Raw genomic sequence first — 12,908 nt, forward strand, 5'->3', positions numbered from 1 at the left:
ATGTGTAAGTTATGTTCAAGAATCTTAATGAATTTTAACGGAATTTACGGGCAATGGGTAATAGAGAAGTTCAAAAACAATTGTGATTGCTCCCGAAAGTGTATAGTCAGAATCATAAAACAATATTTGCTAAATTTGCTGACAAAACCAACTTTTTCTCACTTCTTCATTATAAAGGCTTCAATTTTATTTAAAATTTCTTGCTTCCAACAAAAAAACAAATTTTGAATTTTTTAGCTACTTACTTAAAGAGCAAGTTGGTGCGATCCAGTCATTGATTTTATTTTCCTTATCATGATTTGCTACCCGTTGTAAAATCCTTTGATAAAATAAATAAGATTACGATAATCGAAAGCAATTGATGCATAGATAAGGCAAATTGATATCTTCAAAAACTTAAAATTCCAAAATAAGTGCAATAGTTTTTGTTCGGATCTCTTGGGGCAAGCTTGTTTTATTTAAAACGAAAAAATAAAGTGTTTCTCTTGGAATGATGAAGTGGTTTATTGTATTAATCATAGCAGCTATTACCCTTCGGGTAAGTTAATAATATTATAATAAAATAATTTAAAATGGAAAGATATTGAGTGAGGTACTTGTTTTAATGTTATTTTTTATTTAACATCTTTCATTCTTAATCAGCTATAGTCTGGCAGGTTTTTTTGTTAGCCGTGGTTGCGAGTTATTCAAAAATAGCAACTCTTTCGATTTTGAGAGAAAAATGATAACCACATAAGTGCTACATCAAAAAATCAGAAAACTTGCCCTGATTAAAAAAATGTATGTCCAAAACGTTTTGGTTGCAGCCAAACGCATTTTAATAATTTTTCAATTGCCCTGATAACTATTTTCCTACGAAATGTAACCAAAAGAATGATACATCAACATATCCACTGATTCCAAAAATATGTGTTCAAGACGTTTTACTTTCGGCTTTTGCTTGTCAGATGCATGTTAAGCTTTTTTAAATGCATTTTTCAACTTTAAACCCCGATCACGTTTTCCTTACAAGGTATAACCAAAGCATCAAGAATTTCAATGTAAATTGTGAGTTGTTTTACAAAACTATGGAAAATAATTTAAAAAACATTTAAAGTTAGTTACGAGTTGTATACATATATTTCTGTAAAAGCTTAAAAAAACTACCTCCACAAGTGGAAAGTGCCTATTACCTACATTTATATCCGTATAAACAACATTAAAATATTGTTTAAATAAGACTGTATTACCTTCGGAGATGTTAGAACCGTTGAAATCCCTGTTTCATCCAAATTGAAAATACTCCTGTGTTCAAATTGGTGCTTTTCGTAGTTTTTTTTTTTTTCAAATTTGTAAAAAAATTCCTGCACGGCTTGCTAAGCTTATATTTTCGAGCCTGAAGTGACTGTTTCTATTTTGCTTCTTCCACAGCCTTTAGAAGAGTTATTTTTTTTTTGTATGATAAGAAAATAAAGAAATGTTTTTTAGTTACACGGGACACATTCGACATTTATCGAAAGTACTCCACGTCAATACGTCGAAACTGCCCACTCTTCGTTTTGATTCAAAATATTATTTATTGCAAAATGTACAAAAGCAAATTGACGAAAAGCAAAAAAATCGAATGTGGATAATACATTCTACCACTTAAATTAAACATCCATTGAATTCATTTATTGTTAAATTAAAAAAGTCTACACTGCACACTGCATTGGTAGAAGTAATAGAAGAGGCCAAAAATTTTATATTTTTTTTTTTTCAAAGCCACCTATGCTTTTACAATTGCGAAAGTCAAATGTGCCACACCGTCGAAAGTCCCACAACTACAACTATCCTACTTTATTTTGTATTATTTGTAAAATTTGTTTGTGAAAATCGTACCAGACAGGAACACCATACAATAATATATGTAGGTTGAAAAATTGTCTTAGTATATAAAATAAGTTTGTTCTCTGTTCTTAGCTTTGAATCTCGACTGAAAAATGGGTATAGTATTCTAATATACAAATTGATTTTGCTAAGAGTAACTGTAGCATTATTTTGAAAAGGTAACATCAAATAATTACATTGGCTTTCCCACTGTATATTATTGGTGTTAGAAAACTTATATTATTATAACCACTGTATGAAAATAAATTTTTTGTTATGATTTTTTTTAAACTATGTAAAAAGATATATTTATGCTTTTTGAAACACATGTATTAGATGAGGAAAATTATAAATTTAAAGATATATTTAAGAATTATGAATTAAGTTGGATTGCAGCAGTAAAGTCAAACGCATTTGGGAAAGGAAGTGGTGGAGGATTATGGGGATATCGCAATGGAAGTATTGGAGCTGGTTCGGTGGTCCAAATTATACCCATTTATCTGAACTGTTCACACTGGATGCGAGATTATAACAGACTGCGAAACCCTACAAACTTTAGGTTTAATGAATGTAGTTCTGATTGGAAATTTTAATGCTAGGGTAGGTCAGTCGCAAAATAGTTTTATTAGTGGAACTGCGTCAACAATCTTCAACCACTATCGCAGATCTAAAGATGAAATAAGTGATACGAAAGGCGCTAAAATATTGGAAAAAGCCGATTTGCTGCATGCAAGGATGCTTAACGGAAGCTGCAATGGTGATCAAAATGGCGAGTATACATTTATTCTTGGAACATCGTGTCTACTGTTTAGCAATAGACTATCGCTTTCTGTCCGGCAAATGGAATACAATTGTCAGTGATTTTAGTATAGCTGAACACACTTTTTCGGACCGCATGCTTTTGGAAGTGTCTTGTATAGTCTCTGGTACCGAAAATACAACCAACACAAAACAACTGAGGCTGCTTCCAAAGCTGAGATGGAAAGATAGATTTCTAACATTTATCGTAATAATATAAATTCGGAACTTGCATCACATATGTTGCATAACCAATTACAACTAAAGGACCTCACTCAAATGATAGTTAAAGCTGCCCCAGCAGGAGTGGAAGTTAAGGTTTAAAATATTTTTAGGCATTAATGGTTTGACATTGAGTGTTTAAAAGCAAGATAAAATCGTTCGCTTTCTTAAAGCTGCTGAGGAAATTCAACACATCTTTTTTCAAAATAATGTATGCAGATGGCAATACAAAATTTAAACAACTCTGTTTTGAAAAAAGAAAAAGCCTGGAGCTTCAAAACATTAACGTTTTAAATACGACAAAGTCATTCCCAGAATTTTGGAAAGCCGCCAAATCTATCAACGGAAGAACCAATTTAATTGCTGCATCACTGAAAGCGACTGAACTCCGTATTCATTTCACGAAATACTCAATGCGCCGCAACTTGCACCGCTTCCACAGTACGCAGTTCCGTATTTCAAAGATGAATTTCTTGATGCACCATTCTCGACTATTGAGCTAAAAAATTTAATTGAAAATGCCAAAATGGGTAAGGTGAACACTGAATTTCAGTAGAGTTTTTTTAAGAACTGTTCCATAGAATTCTTATCCGTACCTATTGACAGAGGAGTTGAACAGGACTTTTGAAAGCGCAGACGTCTCTTAAAGCTTCGCGAGGTCAATAATATACCGCTTACACAAAAAAAGGGTCTTATGATGTACATACTGAAAAATTATAGGGGCATCTCCTTCTTGAATTATTCCGTAAAGCTTTTCAGTACTCTAATTTTTAATAGGCTTACAAATTGGACCGAGGAAAAGGAAATTCTTAGTGCGTTTCAAGCAGTATTTAGAAAGAGCTATTCGACAATATTCAGTTTGATAAACATTGCAGAGGACTTCAACAGAAGGAAACAAAAACTTAACGCCTTTTTTGTTGATTTTTGAGCTGCGTTTGATTCAATCGCGCATAAAGCGCTTTTTTATAATCTTTATAAGCTTTAAGTATCAAGTAAAGTCGTTACCCTTTTCAAGAAGTGGGAGTTAAACAAGGCTGTGTGTTGAACACACTATTATTTGTTTTGTTTATTAATGATATCTTGGGGGAGGTCGGAGAAGGAATCCACTGATATTTGCGGATGATATAGTTTTTTTTTTATCTGAATCGGTGGAAGGGATGCAGCGTATGGAGACATACTGTACAAATTGAAATCTGTCAGTTAATTTACAGAAGTCTTAAATTATGATATTTCAGGCGGAGGAATAAGATATGCAAATAATGAAAAGTGTATGTAAAAAGGCGAATTTTCGAGAGTACAAATACTTAAAGGTTTTAATAACTTATAACCTCAACATAAAAAAAACATTTTGTGTCCAAGCTAGTGGAATCCAAAAGAGCAGTTACTTCTGTGTGGGAACGTTGCATCGATAATAAAGGTGTCGAGCATAGTTCAAAGCTGAACATTTTTCATTCGACAGCAGCTTCTATAATGCTTAATGCATAATGCTATTGCCAATACGAGGAGGTGGAAAGGTTCCTCAAGTATTTCTTTAAGCGCATTTTTCGGCTACCAATTTGCACTCCAATTTATATGCTACATTTGGAAACAACTCAACCTCCATTGTTCTTAAGGACCTTAAAGCTGCATTTTGACTACATTATTAAGGTGATTTAAATGAACGAAGAAAGATTGTCTAGATAAGTACTTAAAAAGATTTTGTCATCCAGAGGTAATCTAGTCAAAAAGTGGGAGGAGTTGGCTCTTAGCTTAGGTGAAATTATCGAATTTTTACCCGGTATAAGCCTTTCAAATTTAAAAGGCAATTTTAAAACAATAATAGAGAAGTGCAGCCATATCGCGTATAGAAGTTTTAATGAGGAAGAGGAATAGTTTGATAATTGCTAATTTTAAAACCATTTTTCAATAAAAGTTTTTTTAACTAACTAATTACCTAAACACTGTATATTATTGGTGTCTTAAAACTTAAGTTGATGTTGTAATATCTTTAAGTGATGCTCGCAATGAATACATAATATTTACAGGGTTTATAGTTATACAGTATATTGCAGTATCATCTGCCAACTTTACTCAATGTGTATTGGGACATGTGACCCTAAAATGTGACACAAAAATACTGAAGAAGATAGGACCCAAAACTGATCCTCGAACGGCACCAAAAGGAATATCCAAATATTCTGAACTATTATTACGATTTCTAATAAACACAACAAAATGCTTCATGCAAAAACAATGTCTGTAGACATTTTCGAGTCCGAGTCTTGTTTTATATGATTTTTTAATTTAACAATTTGTGCTATTTCCCATTCGAAAGCCAAATTTTAGTTTTTGTTTTGGCACTACATGATATTACATTATGTGGAATTTAATTTCCAAGCAAATTCAGTTTTAAAACCATATCATTATAACAGATCTGTCTGTATCTTATCCAACATCTTCTAACTTCTCAAAAGCATGGGAACCAAAATATTGATGGGTTAAGTAGTTTCTGAGTTGTTCGTAAATGTTCTTTGAGAAACAGATTTATCAACTTCATCATTAATAATGTCGACAAAGTTTTGTAAATAAATTTTAATTTGATAAGTTTGATTAATTTTATTTAGCGCTAAATTTTGTGTATCGATATTATTTGAAACATGCATCCTATTCAGATTCCAATTAGCAGCTAAGAATATTGTATGTCTTTTTTAAAAATTTGAACAAAGAAGCTGTGCCTGGAAATGATGTGTGAAATGAAATGAATGAATGATTCTTTAAAATATCTTTTTCAAACAAAATTTTTCTTTCGGAATTACTATTTTTATCAGCAAAATAAACGAAAATATATTTTCTCTTCTTTCTATTCTTAACCCAACATATTTAACAATTTTTAAATTCAATGTTCCTACCATTTGTAGAAAAATTTCTTTTTCGTGCTATTTTGCTTTAGCACAAGACTGATAATTACTTTAAATTCAAACTAAATTTTATCAACTTCTTTTTATTTCAGCAATCTTTCAGTATACCACGTGTGACTTCCAGCAGGATTAATTTTTATGAAGAAGCAAAGGCTGAAAACTTCAACGAACATGAACTTGAAATTCTTAAGCCACTAATTAATGTTCTACAACTGCAATATACCAAAATCTCTGCTTCCAAAGATCTTAGCAGAAGCTTTGAAATAGACGGTGGTGTAAATGATGATCAATCATTTATAGAATTGAACAATCTCTTACTTTCAATTCAACCAGAATTTTCAAATGATAGTGAAGAATCTAAATTCAGTTCTAACGATAGTCTTCCAAGTATCAAGAATTTAAACGACTCTCTGTCAGGAGTGCTTTCTTTAAATGAAGCAAATGATATTCAGGATATTTTTCAAGAACAAATAGATGAAGCCTATCAAACAATTCATAATCTTATCGACCTTTGCAATGAAACCGAAGACCAAATAAGACGTATATCGATTAACAAAATAAAAATGGTCAAATTTATTTACAAAATGGTACAAAAAGTCTATGCTCTAGGAATACGAGCAGGGAGAACTGCGTATTGCACATATTCAAGTATTCCAGTGATAAATTCAACACTTACAGAAGGAAACCACGAAATTTTGTCTTGTTACAACTATACCCAAACATCAATCACCCGTCTTCGAAAAGATGTGAGAGCAGCTATTAAGGATATTCGAAGCAATACTCAAGAGTTGATTGATATTTATAGAAAACTAACAAAACGTCATTCATTGCTTGGAAAAATTATTACCATTTTTGTAAACATCCGAAAAATATCCAAAGATATACAAGAATCAAGTTCAATAGCTATCGAAACGATAGAAGAAGTCAAGACAGATGCACCGATCATCGCCTCAAATACAAACGAATGCGCCACAGTTTCCATTTCGAACTTAGTCAAAAACTTAAATGAATACTTAACTGATCTCAACACATGTATCAAATTTGTAGATGACTCAACTTAAGGCCCTGGAAGTTTCGAAAGAATGTCGGGAAATATTTGTTTAGATATAACTTGCATATCATATACAATAAAAAATGAATTATATTTATTGTTTGTAATTTTTAATACAAGTACGAATCTTATTATAAACTTCTACAAACTCTTTGTCGAGGTCCTGGATCCCCTTGCAAGTTTTTGCAGCATACATTTCAACTTCTTCCAATCCATGATTGATGAATTTCTCAACTAAAAGATTGGCTTCCGCAGTTAAAAACTGTATTTCAGCAATACGTGTCACCACACAGAGTGAACTTGCTGCTAAATCTATTTCCTTCTGGGAGAAGCATTCATAAGATATGTCCTCAACTTTACGAGGAGCATTCTTAATTAATGACACTGAATCCTTCATAGATGTCAGATTATCAGATACAAGTTGTTTCACTTCTTGAGAGCACGAATCGTAGGTTTTAACAAGGTTTCTCGTGAATTGAGCCAAAACTAATTCATTTTCTTTGATGCAATGATTTCCTTCGGCTTGAAAGGATTCCAGTTGTTTGGTAAAAGCGTTATTGTTCTTCCATTGTTCAACTTTTTCCTTGATTGCAACAAAGGTTTGATTCATTCGGTGTGTTAGATCGTTGGCGAACATTTGGGTGTGTTTTGCTGCCTCCTCGAGCACAGAGTAAAGGCCGTCATAGACGGGTCCATTTGGGTTGTGCTTAGATTCGAGGTGGCACTCAACTAAAATCTTGTTGTTTTGAGAATATTTTATTGTTAAAACTTTTTAAGAATTTAATAATAAAAACTTACAAGAAGAGAACAAATAATTGCAGAAGTGCAGAAAACTTTCATATTTATTTTTGGTAATTTGGTCGTCAATTAAATAAAACTTGATCAAAAATAAATATCGTTACCTTTATATATGCTTATGGGTGACTGTTTTTTTCAAAATTGGATTATTATCTCCTTCAAGAAATGAAAAGAAAAACAATGAGTGCTTTGATCGCTAGCAAGATAAAAGGGAATCGTTGTAAGACATGACTGATAAGAGTTTTGTTTAGGGTGTGATGATTCAAAAGAACTAATTTAATCATAATGATACATTACCTTGATTTTTGGATATTTTTGTTGATATTGTTTTTCTATAAAGTCAATGATTCAGAATGCCGATTTTGAATTGAATGGTCTTTAGAAATGCATAAAAATCAAATGCGCTGTTACGATACTGCACATTTTATGGTAAAAATCTTCCAAAAGCTCAAAATAATAAATCTTTCTATATTTTCAAAAAGACGAACAACTTTGTTTTACGTAATGCGATTATGACATTCCATTCTTTTATGTACTTTTATTCAATTCCATGCTTTAATTTAATTAAGTTGTTCAAATTACAAATAATAATTGTTGAAATAGATTATAATATTCTTTAGGTTTTAGGACAAACACTAAAAACATGTGTCTTCTTAACCAAAAATTGACTAACACGTAAGAATAAATAAATTAGGCCGCGTAACAGTCCGTTAAAAACTAGGGTTTGTGTGCGAGTACTATTATCAGGGATGGAGGGGACCGACAGTTTTTTGCCGAATCCGAACGGCTAATTTGAGTAAGCACTTTCAAGATAAGAATTATTCTTGGAGGATTTGTCAATTCCTCGCAAGAGGCAGTACCCGTGAAAAAACTTTAGACGGCACAGGCAGAGATTGAACCCAAGACCTCTGGCATAACAGTCCAACGCATTAACCATCATGGTACTACGCATAAGCTTTACACAAACAGTTCTGAAGACAATCACTTTGTCTAGGATAAAATGGTTGTTGTTGGTTCTAATGCTGAACAGAACTCAGAAATTTAGGCCTCATACTACTCCAAAAAAGGGGGTTGATAGTCTTAAACGAGCATGTCACTCAATTCAAAGTAACAATCTATTGCAATGCCAAACCGTTTCATGAATGATGAAGCCTGATTTACAAAATCCAGACAACATCATTTGATTTTGTATAGCAGGACGCGGATGATGAGGGTCTTATATAAGGACACTTTGGTCCCTCGAGAGAAGGTTTAACTATTCAATTGCCTAAGGAATCAGTTGTTAGCAAGAGTAATTCTGCTTTTGATCTCAGCGCTAATGTTGTTTTCTACGTTCATAGCGGAGCCTAGGTAGCTAAGGTAGATGAGACGTCGGTGTTGTGGGTCCTTTAAACCCATTTTTACTTACGCATCTGCCTTAAATGCTCGCAAAAGCCCCATTGACATCACGCTGAGTTCTTTGGATTATGTCAATGTCAACAGCATAGGCTAGTTATTGGACAGACTTTTAAAAGAAAGTGATTCTAGTGTTGAAAAGAGAGCTTTGCCAAAACAAGACATGGCTCTATAGTTCGTCCCTGTAGATACTATCCCATGCAGCCGTGAAAGCGATGAAGAGATGGTGTCGATTTGATTGAGAAGATGTTGTAAGTGATGTTAAATCGACTGATTCCTCTTTAGTTGGTGCCGACAATATCTTGTAGAAAAGTTGGTCCATGCTCCTAACCAAATTATTATGCTTTGAAGAGTTCGGTATTGAAGCCATCTGCTTCAGAAGCTTTGTAAGGCTTAGATATGCCAATCTTTACTAAGTCGGGAAGAGGGGATTGTTGGCTTTAATCTTGCCTGAATTCGGTTCGTCGTCGCCGTTATACAGTCTGAAGAAGTGGTCCTTCCATATCTTCAGCATTGATTGCAGTTTCACTATGATGTTTCCACTTTCATCTTCACAGCCTTTGGTTCAAGGTTTATGTACTTGTGAATTTCGTTTTATCTGCTCATAAAACTTTCGAACTTAATTTCTACTTTCAAACCCCTCAACATTTTCGACCGCACCTTTCTCATACTCTCTTTTAACCTTCTAAAAATTCGGTGTTCCTTAATCTTCTTCTTCTAATAGAGCTCGTGAATAGCTCTCGTCCTTCTTTGTATGCCTATTTTTTGGCTGCATTCTCCGGCTGACATTCCTCATCAAACTAAGGGTTTCTTGTTGTTGATGGCTTTTTAAAACCCAGCATGTCAGTGGTGATGATAACAAGTTCCAGTATTGCAATATTTTGTGTATTGAGCACTTTCTCCTCATTATGTATTTATGTCAAATGTTTAAAAGTATCCTCTTTAAGATGCGCTTCATCATAACATGTTCTCAAGGAATATTTACATGTTTTTTAATCAAAACCTTGAACTCAAAACTAGTGAAGGATGGGCTATAATGTAAGCAATGTAAACATGAATTTTTCATTACCAAAATATATCATAACACATCATTTTTGTTTTTCAAGTTTCAAGTTAAAAAAAAAAAAAAAAAAATAAACGCGATAAAACAAATAATATCTTTAACTTATTATCTTCAAATCGTTTGATATTTCTGTTATCTTTCTATCAAATTTCTTATAAAAGGGAAGAAAACTTAACTCATTAACTATAGTTCAAAAAAAAGACAATATAAAAGTGACAATGCAAATGAAAGTCTTATTTTGTGTACTTTACGGAATTTTGTTCGTAAGTTTAAATAATTTTTATATCTGTTCGTAACAATTGTTCGTAACTTTTTAATATTTCCAAGGTCAAAGGTACACCTTTTCATCCGGAGTCATCTATTGATTTATTAAAATTTAACGAGGTCCAAGAACAATTCGAGTCCAACTCGAATAATGGATCTTTGTTAGCTTTAAATTCAAATGAAACCTTAGAAGCTACAAGACCTGAAGAAAACATTCAAGGAGGTATTTTTGAATCAACAATAACTATTGAAACAATTCATGGTCATGTTCAAGGCCATAATCATAGTCATGAACATACTGAAGAACACCATGCTCCAAGTAGTATGGGACCAGTAGAATCGGGCCTCAGAAATGTTGTTTCCGCATCAGCTTTAGCTACAGAAGAACTTTTTATGGAAATGGCTGCTTTGAGTAGTGAAACTTCAAACACAATCAACACAAAAGCCGAGATTTTAATGTCTCATGCTATGAACGAAATTTTCAAATCACTATCCAAAGCAGAAACTGAAATCAAGAAGAACCAAGAATGTGGCAAGCAGTTTGTCAATTCTTTTAATACAATCCTCTCACAAGTTGATAGCAATCTCAAAACTTGTGTCTACAATTTAACTCTTATTGGAGTTTTCTATAAAAATCAAACTACACAAATTTTAGCCGATATCTCAAATGTTGCTGAAGAAATTGATAGTTTGCCAGATTCCTGTGAGATTCAAGAAAATTTTGCAGTAGGAACATTCTGTACTGTAAATAATTTGGCTGAAATAAACGCTCGAGTTGTGATGAATGTAAAAGGGATGAAAATGTTAACCGCTGTTGCAACGGAGAAAGTTTCCAAAGCTGCTTCCTCGACTGTTATTTGTCATAAACACTTGACCGAAGTAGTTCTTGAAAAGCTGAACAATCTTGTTAGAGAGGTCGGTGTAAAGTGCAACCAACAGCAGACCAAGCCATTTAATAATGAAATCTAATAAAATATTCGTGTTTATCTCATATTTTGACAAGTTTGCATATTTACTTATGGTTTTTAATATTTATTCTTATTGGAGTTTATTATGAATCTTTAAAACGCACATCTTTGAATTTGTCTGAAAACACTTACAAGCAAAGTCTTAAAGCTAAATATTATATGTTGCAATATTTAATATACATAATAGTGAAAAATAAAGCCTTTACCGTGAAAATTTGATTTCTAATAGTTTGCGACATCTATCAAGAAGATACTTCTTAAAATTTTAAAACGTATATATATTTTTTTCAATGTTATAAGATAAAAACACGAATGCATTAAAGGAGCAGAAGCCAAAGGACTATCTTTCTTTTACAATGCAATGACTTGATTCCAAACAACATATGTTGCAAGGATCTTGGTAGTCGTCGTCGTCCTCTTCGTCATATGGTGTTACAATTCTTGCTTCAAAAGTATATAGGCACAATTTTTTTCCTCATCATTTGTATCCGTGCGTCGATTGATTACACTTTTCGAGAAGATTGCAAAGAGACCCCAAGAAAGACTTTGTTTTGGACATTTTTTGGTTGGTGTTATTTTGAATTTTAGACAGCACTTTGATAGAGAATGGTTTTTTTGAGAGGAAAGAAAGATACGGATACGTATAGACATGGACGTAGTCGTACCTACATAATATTTGGAGTAAACAAAATTTGTTGGCTTCAAGAAAAAGAAGAAAAAACTAAATTTTTTGATCTGAGGTTTCAATGAAACGGAACAGTTAAAGAAGAACAAAAAAAGGTTTCCTCCTTGATGCAGGATTCAGGAAGAAATAATCTGAATTGCTACAGTGGCACACGTGTATACTGTACACAAATGACGGCGCGGCGTGTGCCAGATGGTGTATAGTTATCTTTTTGAGGAGGATATAGACAACATAAGAAATCGAAGTCATTTTGGGATAAAGATCGGGATCGGCGAAATGCCGAAACTAAGATAGTTTTCTTTGATGGTACTTTGATTAATTAAAATGAATAATCAATTTTGAAGGCTATGTTCTTATATGTAAAATGTTTTTAAGTAAATTCATAACGGTTTTTTGAATTTTGGTCCATTAATTGTTAAACTAAGCTAAGTAAGAAAAAGTGGGTTAACTTGGAATGGGTTCAATTCCACCTTATCGAAAAGTTCTTTTTAGTTACGAGAACAAATGACATGATACAAAATGATTTGCATTAGGCACATTTAACATTGCTTTTATTCTGATTTGTATTTGCTAAAAAGCTTTCTTTTAACCTGGGCTTTAAATTTTACAATATCACTATTTTGTTTGATTTTGTTAGGGTATCTATTGTAATACTGAATCGACTGACAAAGTGTAGATGGATGTAGTTTTGACTTCTCACTTGGAGGTTATTAAACGAGCTATTTCTTGAAGATAATTCGGTGTTAGAGAATACTGTTGAATATTCAATTTTATGAATGTGGAGCCCATGTTTATTTCTTCTTCATCCTTAACCATTAGAATTTGGAGCTGGTTGTAAATCCAACGAGTGTTTGTAGCCATCCAAATCCGAATAAATTTGTTAATGCTTTATTTTGTGCAACTTGTAAACTTTGAATCA

At 32.8% G+C, this 12,908-nt stretch overlaps 3 protein-coding genes across 3 annotated transcripts; 2 read left to right on the forward strand and 1 right to left on the reverse strand.

Annotated features, from left to right (window-relative positions):
• Positions 1-2,614: 2,614 nt before the first annotated feature.
• On the forward strand, positions 2,615-6,903 carry LOC129942443 (uncharacterized). Its single transcript, XM_056051370.1, has 2 exons — positions 2,615-2,701; positions 5,858-6,903. Exons 1-2 carry the CDS (start codon positions 2,615-2,617, stop codon positions 6,824-6,826), a joined length of 1,056 nt encoding a protein of 351 aa, XP_055907345.1. The 3' UTR covers positions 6,827-6,903.
• LOC129940622 (uncharacterized) lies at positions 6,889-7,769 on the reverse strand. Its single transcript, XM_056049010.1, has 2 exons — positions 7,615-7,769; positions 6,889-7,552 (listed from the first exon to the last, which is right to left on the reverse strand). Exons 1-2 carry the CDS (start codon positions 7,654-7,656, stop codon positions 6,911-6,913), a joined length of 684 nt encoding a protein of 227 aa, XP_055904985.1. The 5' UTR covers positions 7,657-7,769; the 3' UTR covers positions 6,889-6,910.
• Positions 7,770-10,205: 2,436 nt separating this feature from the next.
• LOC129940970 (uncharacterized) lies at positions 10,206-11,327 on the forward strand. Its single transcript, XM_056049503.1, has 2 exons — positions 10,206-10,335; positions 10,400-11,327. Exons 1-2 carry the CDS (start codon positions 10,291-10,293, stop codon positions 11,303-11,305), a joined length of 951 nt encoding a protein of 316 aa, XP_055905478.1. The 5' UTR covers positions 10,206-10,290; the 3' UTR covers positions 11,306-11,327.
• The last annotated feature ends 1,581 nt before the right edge of the window (positions 11,328-12,908 follow it).

Source organism: Eupeodes corollae, chromosome 1 (assembly GCF_945859685.1).
Source record: "Eupeodes corollae chromosome 1, idEupCoro1.1, whole genome shotgun sequence".
NCBI classification, from domain to species: domain Eukaryota; kingdom Metazoa; phylum Arthropoda; class Insecta; order Diptera; family Syrphidae; genus Eupeodes; species Eupeodes corollae.

Coding starts and splice junctions, on each gene's coding strand:
- LOC129942443 (XM_056051370.1), top strand. CDS start 2,615: ATGGCGAGTATACATTTATTCTTGGAACATCGTGTCTACTGTTTAGCA. Junction 2,702..5,857: donor CCGGCAAATGGAATACAATT/GTCAGTGATTTT, acceptor TTTTTATTTCAG/CAATCTTTCAGTATACCACG.
- LOC129940622 (XM_056049010.1), bottom strand. CDS start 7,656: ATGAAAGTTTTCTGCACTTCTGCAATTATTTGTTCTCTTCTT. Junction 7,553..7,614: donor CAATTATTTGTTCTCTTCTT/GTAAGTTTTTAT, acceptor CAAAACAACAAG/ATTTTAGTTGAGTGCCACCT.
- LOC129940970 (XM_056049503.1), top strand. CDS start 10,291: ATGCAAATGAAAGTCTTATTTTGTGTACTTTACGGAATTTTGTTC. Junction 10,336..10,399: donor TACTTTACGGAATTTTGTTC/GTAAGTTTAAAT, acceptor AATATTTCCAAG/GTCAAAGGTACACCTTTTCA.